The sequence below is a fragment of the Mus pahari genome, chromosome 9 (genome assembly GCF_900095145.1).
Source record: "Mus pahari chromosome 9, PAHARI_EIJ_v1.1, whole genome shotgun sequence".
NCBI lineage: Eukaryota > Metazoa > Chordata > Mammalia > Rodentia > Muridae > Mus > Mus pahari.
Genome location: NC_034598.1, coordinates 92,358,023 through 92,369,820, shown reverse-complemented (window position 1 = coordinate 92,369,820; position 11,798 = coordinate 92,358,023). Strand labels below are relative to the sequence as shown.

Genomic DNA, 11,798 nt, shown 5'->3' with positions numbered 1-11,798 from the left:
CCTGGTAGACCAGGCTAGCCTCGAACTCAGAAATCCGCCTGCCTCTGCCTCCCGAGTGCTGGGATTAAAGGCCTGCGCCACCAGGCCCGGCTTGTTTTTGTTTTTTAATTTTTATTTCACTTTCCATGGAAGTAACAGAGTGTTCTTTTCACAGGGAAGTGTCTGTTCATGTCGGGGCTGAGTGAGGTGCAGCTGAATCACATGGATGACCACACCTTACCCGGGAAATACGGCATTGGATTCACCAACATGGTGGAAAGGACGACGCCAGGCAGCAAGGATCTGTCTAGGTAGCTATAGAACATGAGGTTTACAGTGCTGCGAGTGCCTTGCGCCCACTTAGGAATATTGTACGGAGCCAATCCAAACCAAGATCCAAAAGTGTGTGTGACGTGTGGAGAGTTGCCTGACAGCGCTCACTGCAAACACTGTTCTGTTTCTGTCCTCACCGCCTCCTCATTCACTTCCAGTAAAGAGTTCCGGGAAGGAGGGCGCATCCTGGTGCAGAAACTGCAGAAATACCAGCCACGAATAGCAGTGTTTAATGGAAAATGTAAGAATTACTTTTACATTTTTGTCTTTTCTCTATGCTCATGACAAAGGGCAGTGTTAAATATGTTTGTATTTTATTTTAGGTATTTATGAAATTTTCAGTAAAGAAGTTTTTGGAGTAAAGGTTAAGAACTTGGAATTTGGGCTTCAACCCCACAAGATCCCAGACACAGAAACTGTAAGTCTCCAAGTGCATCTGTAAGCTGCCCAGGGACTTCTAGCTGACTGTCCTTCCCATCTGTCAGCTAAATGTCAGGGGAACTGCTTGTACTACATTCAGAATGTCATCATTGGTTACGTACAAATTCAGACATACATATGTATGTAACGTGTACATTGGTATCCTCACCTTTAAAGTTACCTACTTCATTTGTATATCTAACACCAACCTTATTTTAGAGCTGAACACATTAGGCCAACAGCCAGCCAGCCTGTTAGGTGCTGTCATATAATCAGAGTCAGCTCTGAAGCTTTCTCGCCTTCTCTCTGTTTTGTTTTTTTGTTTTTTGTTTTTTTTTTTTAACATTTCATTTATTCAGTTATTTATTTATTTTTATGCGTAGGATGTTTTGCTTAATGTATATAACATATATCTATATACAACCACATGGCCCATGGACGCCAGAAGAGGTATCTAATTTCATGGGACTGGAGTTATAGACAGTTGTAAGCCACCATGTGGGTGTTGAGGAATTGAACCCTGGGTCTTCTGCAAGAGCAGCCAGAACTCTTAACGACTGAGTTATCTGTCTAGCCCTGTATAGTGATTTTCAAACTCATTTCCACAAAGTATTTGCAAACATTTGTTTCTGATTTTGTTTTTTGTTTTGTTTTGTTTTTTTAGTAAAGCATAGGGTTTTGTATGTCTTGGTTTTTTGTGCTGGAGATCAAACTTGCATGTAGGGCAATACTCTACCACTTCAGCTTTTTTTTTTTTCCTCTGTGTGTGTGTGTGTGTGTGTGTGTGTGTGTGTGTGTGTGTGTGTGTGTAGGGGGGGATTGAGTATAGGGTTTCCTCACATGCAAGGCAAGTGCTTTAGCTCTGCTACCTCCCATCATGGAGGGAGGCAAGAGCAGGAACATGGAAGCAGTCACTGCAGCAGAGATTGTGGAAAAATATTCCTATCTCACTTGCTCAGCTGTCTTATAGAACTCGGGCTCTGGGCCTGGAGAGAGGGCTTCATGCTTACAGCCAGAGGAACTAAGTTCAATTCCCAGCACTCTCATGGCCGCTCACCCTGTCTGTCATTCCAGTCCCAGAGATCCTGGGACCCTCACACAGATAGATATTCATCCACACAAAACACCAGTGCACATACAAATCAATAAATCTTAAAAAAAAAACAAAAACAAAAACAAAAAAGACATTTAGCAAACAAACAAGCTCATCAGACTAAGGATGGCAGTACTCAACAGTTGGCTGGGCTCTCAAATATTAGCGGTTATGGAAATGCCTCGTGGGACCAGCAGGATGTCTTAGTGGGTTAAGACATTTTCTGCCAATCCTGACAACCCCAGTTCAATCCCCAGACCCATACTGTGGAAGGAAAGAACTGACTCCCACAAGTCATCCTCCTCCTCCCACTGGTACGCATACCACATGCCACGCCCCTCAAAACTAACTAAGAAAGAGCCTCACAGACAAGGCCTCAGGCTAGTTAGATGTGGGTGATTCTTCTGTTGAAGTTCCTTCTTCACAAATGAGTCCAGATCTGGGTCAGTTGACAGCCGAGAGGTAACTGTGGCAACAGTGGCTGTTCTCGAGGCAGCCCTGCATCTATCTTCCACGGTGTATTCTACGAAGTTATTGATGTTGCTACTGATTTACCTGGAAGTGAAAACAATTTACTTTCTTCTTTTTATTCTCTCTTATTTGTGTGTGTGTGAGAGAGAGAGGGAGAGGGAGAGAGAGGCAGGCAGGGGCCTCACTGTGTGCATTGATAAGGCTGTCCTCAAACCTGTCTGCCTCTGCTAGGATTAAAGGTGTGTGCCATTACCCCTAGCTAGTCTACTGTGGATTTAATTGAAGAATATCTTGAAAATGTGCTATTATAAAACATGCTAACACCCACACATCTGCATTAATCAGTAGTTACTAAAAATTCTATTATCAAAAATAGAAAATAATTATAATATATGATGAGGAAGTCTCAAAATAATTGTAATATATGAAAGGAAACCAACTTAAAAATTGCCATAAATATATTAATTTCCTCACTTATATGTAGAGAACAAGAAATGAATTCTGCTCTTTGAAGGACAGTTTGCCACCAGTCGGCATGATAAATGCAAATGTCTTTCCCTGCTGCCATTCACTTCTGGTATTTCATCCAGTTTCTAGGGACATTTCTAAATTAATTATGGACAAGGCTTTGTCCATAGTTTATGAGAAAAGAACTCAAAGCAAGCTACACTTGGGGATGTTAAATGCAGCTTCTTTGATTTTGCCTATAAGCATGAAGTTATTAAGCCAAATAAAGTTCAGTTTTTCTAACCACAGTGTGAATAGATTCAGTCAGCTGCTAACATCTCTGAAACCTTGATCCCAGCTTTGCTACGTCATGCCATCGTCCAGTGCCAGATGTGCTCAGTTTCCCCGGGCCCAGGACAAAGTTCATTACTACATTAAGCTGAAGGACTTGAGAGACCAGCTGAAAGGCATTGAACGCAACTCGGACATTCAGGAAGTGCAGTATACATTTGACCTGCAGCTTGCGCAAGGTTTGTTACCATCCCCTTCCCTCCTCAGCTTCCTGTGTGTACAGAACAGAACGAAGTCGCAGATTTAAAGCAGGAAGAAAGAAGATGGCGCTGTAACCAGCCGCTGTGATAACAGCTCTAGTGTCTGAGCACAGGTCCAGTACTCTGAGTCCAAGAGCATGGCTCAGCCTAACGAGGGTGCCGTGGACCTGTCCAGTTTCTACAAGCTAATGGAGTGTATGCTGCAAATAACTTGAAGGACAGTAGCAGATGGGGCTAGAGAGATGCCAGTGGTTGAGAGCACTTGTTGCTCTTGCAGAAGACCAGGATTTGGTTCCCAGAATCCACTCCAGGCAATTTACAGACACCTGTAATTCCAGTTCCAGGGCATCCATCGGGCACCTGCATGCATATAAACTCGTGCAGCCTCACACACTTATAAATAAAAAAATAACATATCTTAAAAAGGAAAATAACAACAAATTATATGACTCAGCTGTATTTGCACAGAAAATACAGCTTTTATACAACATCAGTGTCAATCCTCTTTTTCCCTCCCCACAGAGGATGCAAAGAAGATGGCTGTTAAGGAAGAAAAGTATGATCCAGGCTATGAGGCAGCATACGGCGGCGCCTATGGTGAAAACCCATGCAATGGTGAACCTTGTGGCATTGCTTCAAATGGGCTAAGTATGTTTCCACCATATTCGTCCTTTCAGAAGACTGGGCTGATGGGAATAGCAGAAAGAAAGGGTGATCGCTGAAGATTTAGAATACTAATATGAAAAAATGTAATTAAGTAACTAAAACTTCTCACACATGTTGGGTTTTAATTATTTATTTATTTAATTTAGTCATTTATTTATTTATTTTGGTTTTTCGAGACAGGATTTCTCTGTGTATCCCTGGCTGTCCTGGAATTCACTCTGTAGACCAGGCTGGCCTCGAACTCAGAAATCCGCCTGCTTCTGCCTCCCAAGTGCTGGGATTAAAGGCATGTTTAAGTTGGCTTGTAAACCAATCAACTTGTGTTTCCCTTCTTGAGTGACAAATGATGATTTGTTTGGTCCTCGATCTGAAAATCTAGCAATCATTTATCACTGTTTTTAAAAGCTCGCTCAGTATTTTAATAATTCTTTAATGCACTTTTAAAGTCTCCTAATTAGATCAGTTTAAACTTGACAGTGAACTAAGTTTTTTTTCCCCTTTGTAGCAGCCCACAGTGCGGAGCCAAGAGGAGAAGCAGCTCCCGGTGACGTTCCGAATGGGCAGTGGACGGCGCAGTCGTTTACAGAACAGATCCCTTTTGATAACTGTGGGACCCGAGAGCAGGAAGAGGGGAGCCACGCCTAGGAAGATGCCTCTCACTCAGGCTCAGGGCTGCAGCTCCAATGCAGACGTCAGGACGGAGAACCTCATGCTGACTGAGGGGCTTAGTGTTAATAGTCCTTACACTAGTGGTGTAATTATATATGGAGCAGTTATATGGTAGAGTCAACTGTATGGATCTGTGTAGTTTGGAAAGGAAAAATAGGGTGTTTTGTACTTGAGTTTTGTATTTGAATTACCCATCATTCCAGCTTTTTATATACTATATTTCATTTATGAAGAAACTGGTTTTCTCTGAGGAGTCACTTCAATCTATAATTTTAAAAAAGCAACAGTGGAAATATTTATAATTCACTGTGCATACCTATATATGCCCTTAACCCTTTAAATGCCTAAGAAGGGCATGCTAGTAATAATCAGGCCAGTGAAAAGGCAGACGTGCCTGTCTCTTTTTGAAGCTGACCAACCCTCCGTGTACTCGAAGCTGGAGGTTGGACTCAGAACCCTCTGGATTGCAGTCACACGCAGAACCTCTTACTCTCCCAGTGGTGTGTGTGGCAGTTGCTTGGTAATAGAAACCTGATGGGGCCTGAGCCCTGCCGTTGGCCTCTGCCTCTTCTGTGTTAATCCTCTCAGAGACAGGAACAGGTTCCTGAGAACGCAGTAGAACCTGGACAGTTGCCACTCCTCTGTTTTACTGAATTCCCCATCAGTGTTCATCACTGTTCTGATTTTATCCCTGACATGGAAAGTGCTAAAAAATGAACTTTCCAGTTAGCAACGTGATGCTTCAGGTGTTTGATAACCCTGTATAAACTGGTGCTGTGTACATGGGATGTACTAATACAGAACTTCTCTTGCTAGGGAAAGCTAATCATTTATCAATAATTTAAAAATTATTGTCACTGCTGTGGACTAAGTGAGCCTCGTGAAAGAGCTGATTGGAGTTTGTACCTTTGTGGCTGCTCGTGCATTTTCCATGGTGCTGCAGACCACCGGCCAGGGCTGGTAGCTAGGAAACATGCGTGTTCAGAGATGCCTAGCGCGCTCACTCCTGAGCACTCACAAGTCCTCTGACTTGATGCACACCCCTGGAGCATGCTGGTTTGGCAGTATGAAATGCCCACGAGGGTTTTGTATCTTACAGAATTATGTAGCCTGTTCTGTGAATAATGAGAGAAACAGTTTCTTGGTGGAAATTTTAACATGCCTTTAGCTGTGGCAGTGATGGGCTTTCTTTTTCCTTCAGTCTGGGTCAGGCTGTGCACAAGTCATGTTATTTTATTTGGAAGGTGCACTGCACTGCTGTTTACATGGGCATTTTATGCGGGTGCTTTGAAGTGCCTTGCATCAGGGATTAGGATCAATTATTTTTTTCATGGGACTATGTAAAGCATGTGGTATTGCCTTGGTGTGTAACTATTGTAGCTTTACCATGGAGAAATACCTTTAAATTATGACTCTGGAGAGCGGCCATGAGGACCCTCTGAGTACTTCCTGGTGCTTTTCCTTAACGTGGTAAGTGAGTAGCGAGCGCGGTGTGCCCTGTACATGACAGGGTGGGGTGTTTTCATTAAATAATACTGAGATTTTAAACATGTGCAAGTCTGAGCGTTTTTTACAATAAACATTAAGAATGGCTATGCTTACTATACCAGCTCTTCTCTAGCAGGATTTAATGGTATTCCTCTCCACTGTAAACCTGAGGATGCTTTACTTTCTGTTACATGTGACATGTAGACAAAAATCACAAGAGCTTGAATAGTTTATTTTTACAGATACTACAATTTTTAATTTATAATTTTGTAAAAGACAAAACTAGCATCCTGTTTTTAAGAAGGAAAACCCTGCAGCCAGGTGTGGTGGCCCAGGCCTTCTGTTCCAGGACTTAGGGGGCAGAGGCATGCGGATCTTTGTGAGTTAGAAGTTGAGTTCCAAGTTAGAAAGACCCTGTTTGTTTGTTTGTTTGTTTGTTTGTTTGTTTGTTTTTGAGGCAGCATTGCTCTGTAGCCTTGGCTGTCCTGGAACTCACTGTATAGAACAGGGTGTCCTCGAACTCACAGAGATTAAAGGTATGTGCCTACACCACCCGGGTAACTTGTTTCTATTATTTCAAAAACATGTATGGATGTTTTGCCTTCCATATGTGCATCACATGTGTGCCCAGTGTCTGTGAAGGCCAGAAGAGAATATCAGATCCCCTGGAACTGCCATGTGGGTGCTGGGAATCAAAGCTGGGTCCTCTGGAAGAGCAGCCAACACTCTTTCCAGCCAGGGAGATCCCATCTTAAAAGTAAAACAAAAGAACTGCTCCAAAAATATCTTAACTGAGAAATTAGAGATTTTGAAAACTTTCAGATATAGTTGTCATTCAGGTAGAGACCTGGGGTTCATAGCGAGACCCTGTCGCAAAACACCAAAAGAAAGGAATGAGTAGGGGCTGCTCATGGCAATCATTTGAACTTCAAGAAGTTAAGTCTGTCTGTGTGGGCCTTGTTTCAACTTGTACACAATAGTTTTTGTCTCTTACATTGTAGGTCATATATATCAGAAGAGTCGCTCTTAAAGAACAGAGTTAGAGGATTCAGAGGGCCTGTTCCATTTTTATCCGGGGTGTACTTTAACTGTTGGAGTGTTTCATCTATTGTGATTCAGCTTAAAGATCCCTGCAGGGTCAGGAACAAACCAGCTTTCCCATAAGTCATTGTGAACACTAGGAAAGTCCCAGGGTTTATGTCTTCCATTCCAGTGGAGTAGTTTAGCTTCCTGCAGGAAGTGTTCCGAATATCTTGCATCAGGGTTCCAGCCTTCAGTGTGTGCAGAGAGAAATAAATAACAGGCTTGTTAGAGACAATGATTTTATATGAAACCTTGGATACAAGCTATGGTAAAAGTTTCCGGTTAACAGGAGTCACGCCTCACATAAGACCCCTTGGTGATAACCGTACATAAGCCTAAGGCTACAGTAGTGAAGAGACCTTAATACTGCCGTTCCTCTGAGTGTTCTGCAGTATCCTAGAAGGTCATGCAGATATAATTTATATAAAAAATAAATATCCTCTGCTGTTGTTTTTTTTTCCATAGACAACAATGAAACTCCATTGAGTATAGAGAAAAAATGGTCAGCCAGGATCATGGCCTTGTGACAATGTCAGTTACATGACACTCTCATGCAATGTCAGGAACATGTCAGTAACAATAGAATCTGGCTTTTGTCACTCGTTAGCAGCTGCAGAAGAGAAGCTGCTCAGTCACCTTAGCTGTGGGTACAGGTACCAGCTTCCAGCCAGCCTCCACAAAGGGAGCCCACATCTGAGAGGAGGCTCTGTGTCCCGAGAAGTCATCAGAGGGCCAGCTTCACCTCAGCTCCAGGACAATGTGGAATGGCTTTAATTGATCTTATAGAGTGATAGAAGGCTTTCTGTTTTGACCCTAACTTAATATGCCTTAGTGTTGCTTTCCACAAACAAAACAAAACCAGATCACATTTCAAACTACTGCTGTACAGACTGACTACATTTCTTGCCTGATTCCAAACCTTATAGAGAAAACCGGATTCTTTTCCTCAGAAAGGTTATGCCCTTTTTGCGCATCAGTAGTTAGCAGTTCACAAGTGTGAAACTGAGTCTGCGATAGGGTCTGTCCTTTGCCTTTTTCCATTTTGCACACGTGTCTATACTATCTGTGTGCATTACGGAAAGCCAACGTTGATAATCAGGTTTCTTCCTCAATTTCTTTCCAATATTGAAGCAGTGGTCTCTCACTTAAACCCAGAGCTTACTGATGTGTCTGGTCCAGCTAGCCAGCTTACCTAGAGAACCCTGTTGTGCTGCGGTACTGGTGGCCACTAACTATGCTTGTTCCCTTTTGCAAGAGTCCTGGGGATCCAAATTGTAGTCATGCTTGCTTGGTAAGTGCTTGTATCCACTGAGCCATATCCCCAGCCCAGCTTCATGCTACTTGTTACTGACCTTCACTTTGATGGGACTTTACATATATGGGAACAGTGAGTTTTGGCCTGATAGCATTAAAGTGCAAGCTGTCTAAGGTCACATTCAGTAGACTCTGTACACTGGAGCGTTGCAAGGTGGAACGTCTATGCTAAGCATCACTCCGTAAGCTTTAAATACTTTGTTTTAAATTTTATTTTTATTTTACATGTATTGCATGAGAGTGTCAGATCCCCTGGAACTGGAATTAGATGTCTCTAATTGGGAGCTACCATTTGGATACTGGGTTTTTGAACCTGGGTCTTCTCAAAGAACAGCCAGTGCACCTAACTGTGGAGCCATCTCTCCAGCCCGAGTCAGAATCCTTTTCTTGAATCATGGAATGCTCCCCTCTGGCAACTAAAGATACCATTTGCATTTGCAGATTCTGAGCCTAAGGGTTTAGGAAGGGAGGTGGCCAAGGTCACCCTTAGGGCTTGAAGCCCTTATAGTTGCTAGGTGGTGGTGGTATTCCCTGAGTGAGAAGTTCACTTGCCCTGCATCCTGGAAGGACTTACCGAGGTGCCGTATGTGCCACAGCGGGTTGATGGTGGAATACTTTCCGTGAAACACAATCAGCATGGGAGAGGTGGCCACTCCTCCTCCCAGGGAGCTGCTGTAGAGGTTTTCTCTAAGAATGGGATTTAAAAAAAAAAAAAAGCAACATTTAGTCAGGAGCCCTCACAAACAGGAAGTAGATAGATGCTCATGTGGCCCATCCTAGGAGAAAAGATGGAAGTCTTCTCTACTTTCCCCAACTCCTATTTTTTTAATCAGGAGTTTTCATTGTTAGAAACAAGGTCTCATGTAGAGCAGATTGGTCTTAAAGTCCGTGTCTAGCCAAAGAAAACCTGGCTGGAGTCAAACCTGCTGTCTCCACTTCCCATGTGCTGGGATTGTAGGCATGCGCCATCACACCTTATCTCCCGTGTGTGTACATGTAGGATCACAGTACGTGGCCCAGAGCCAGTCTCCCAATGTATGTACCTAAGGCCACACTCTCACGTGTGTCACCTAGATTCACAATGTTAATACTTGTTAATATCCTGTCGCTAACTCTCAGGGTTTTTTTAATGGTAGGTTCAGAAGATCAAATTCTGATCCTATATTATTTGCAATTACATACAAGTTCAGTGGTACTGAGATACATAGATGAAGGAGCTGGAGAGATGGCCCAACAGTTAAGAGCACCGGGACTCTTACAGAGGACTCCCAGCATCCAGATGTTGACTCTCAGCCATTTGTGACTCCGGTTCCAAGAGTTCCAACACTCTCTGGCCTCCAAGGGTAGCAGACATAGGCATGCATGTGGTGCAGACATACATGGAGGAAGCAGAACACCATATGCATAGAATTAAAATTAGTTGTTTTAAAATGAGGGAACTATAATGAACAACTTAAAGATATATAAGATATTTTAAATTTTTAATATAAATATTTTAGATACTATAAATATAAAAATAATAAAGACTGATAGGAAAGACAATGATGTGGTAGTGGTTGTCTTAGTGAATTGTTTTGTTGCTCTATTCTAAAAATCTGATAATTAAAACTCTTAAATTTTAAATTAAAAGTCACTTTTAATGCAAGTTCTGGGGAGAAAACTCAGTAAAGTAAGTAGTTGGTGGATCTAGCCCCAGAACCCATGTGAAAACTCTGTGCTTGGAATCCCTGCACAAGAAAGGTGGAGACAGGAGAATGGCCAGTGCCTGGCCTAATTGCTGAGCTCTGGGCCAGCAAGAGATCCTGTCTCAAAAGGAGCTGAACTGTGCTGATGAGGATGAACCCTGAAGTTATCCACACACATACCTGTGCACACACCCATACACACATTGCAAACATATGCGCATACACACAGAGAGAGGAAATAAGCAAAAAATAAAAGTATTTCTTTTTAAATGCTGGCTCTATGAAAGTAGCCTTAGAAGTAGGTCTGTGGCCAGGTGATGGTACACATCTTGAATCCCAGCATATCAGAGGCAAAAGCCAGCCTGGCTTCTTAGTGAGTTCCAGGCCTGTAGATTAGGGCTACATAGTGAGACCTAGTCTTCACAAAAAAGCAGTCCTGTAAAAGAAATTCAACTAAGATAAATGAAGGGTTTTTTCAGTGGAAAAGATTCAAGCCGCATTATTAAGCAACTTGTTGGGAAGAAGAAAGGGCACAGATTCCTCGTCTCAATTTCTTAGATTTCTATCGCCTGGGGAAAGATTGTCCCCATGCTCCTTTTCTTGGTTGACAGATTCTGTGAGAATCTGACCTCAGGTGTCTTGTTTTGTTTTGTGCTAATTCCTGAGCTACACAAAGATGAGCCGATCCACTTGTTCCACTGGGAGCAGTGGTGGCAGAGAAACCTGCACACATACTCCACATTCTTCTGCATCCATTTCTCCAGCTGTTTGGTGATTCGCTGGTGTTTCCATTCAGTCATGTTGGCCACAATCACACCAGGATTGAATGAGCAGGTGCTGGGGCTGATGCCAAGGTTCTTTATGGTCTTCTTCCGGTAGTCCAGATAGCCCATGTATGTGTTCTGCAAAAGAACAGGTGGGACCTTCTGTTTAGGGAAAATGGTTTATGTTCTTGAAGCTGTTGTGCACTATCTCTGGGCTTCCTGCTGCCTACTGGCAGCTTTCAAAGCCTTCCTTTGGTGGGCTTTGTTGTGTGAACAGGGTCTCACTTTGTAGCTCTGATCATCCTGGAACGCACAATGTAGACCAGGCTGGCCTCAAATTTATAGATATCTGCCGCTGCCTTTCCAGTGCTGGAATTAAAGGCATGTGCCACCATGCCTAGCATATGTTTAAAGGTGTGTGTGTGTGGTATGGTGTGTGTGTGTGTATGTGGTCAAAGGACAACTTAGATGGTTGGTTTATCTTGGATTCAGGTCAGACTTCTAGGACAAGTGCTTTTTACCCACCAAGCTATCTCACTCTTCATTGCTGGCTTTACCTCCTTTCCAGCCTCTGAATGCTGAGTGCCCTGCTCAGTCCCAGCACCTGCTACGTGCTTGTCTGACTCCACTGACAACCTTTCTGCTTCAGGGCCCTACATTCTATCTGTGTGACAGCTCTGACCTCTCTAGCCTTCCAACTGCCACATCTGCCTGTTGGTGTTGCCTTCTTGATGCTTAAGCAGCTCCAACAGTATACTCAAAGGGTAAACAGGCTGAGAAAGAAATTAGGGAAATGACACCTTTCACAGTAGTCACAAATAATATAAAATACCTT

The 11,798-nt window shown here is 43.0% G+C and overlaps 2 protein-coding genes across 4 annotated transcripts in view; one reads left to right on the top strand and one right to left on the bottom strand.

The window, feature by feature from the left end:
• Positions 1–6,270, top strand: part of Tdg (thymine DNA glycosylase) — an 18,303-nt gene extending 12,033 nt beyond the window's left edge. Inside the window, exons 5-10 of one of the 2 annotated variants that reach the window (XM_021205066.2) lie at positions 155–290; positions 471–553; positions 636–730; positions 3,102–3,273; positions 3,817–3,942; positions 4,466–6,270. In XM_021205066.2, the coding sequence (XP_021060725.1) occupies positions 155–290; positions 471–553; positions 636–730; positions 3,102–3,273; positions 3,817–3,942; positions 4,466–4,605 (752 nt within the window). In that variant the 3' untranslated portion in view covers positions 4,606–6,270. The remainder of the gene's footprint in view (positions 1–154; positions 291–470; positions 554–635; positions 731–3,101; positions 3,274–3,816; positions 3,943–4,465) is intronic. The other variant, XM_029542492.1, reaches the window with a different exon arrangement.
• A 499-nt stretch (positions 6,271–6,769) lies between these two features.
• Positions 6,770–11,798, bottom strand: part of Glt8d2 (glycosyltransferase 8 domain containing 2) — a 39,313-nt gene continuing 34,284 nt past the window's right edge. For both annotated transcript variants that reach the window (XM_021205596.2, XM_029542493.1), the window contains exons 8-10: positions 10,935–11,101; positions 9,089–9,201; positions 6,770–7,388 (exon numbers count right to left, since the gene is read on the bottom strand). In XM_021205596.2, the coding sequence (XP_021061255.1) occupies positions 7,219–7,388; positions 9,089–9,201; positions 10,935–11,101 (450 nt within the window). In that variant the 3' untranslated portion in view covers positions 6,770–7,218. The remainder of the gene's footprint in view (positions 7,389–9,088; positions 9,202–10,934; positions 11,102–11,798) is intronic.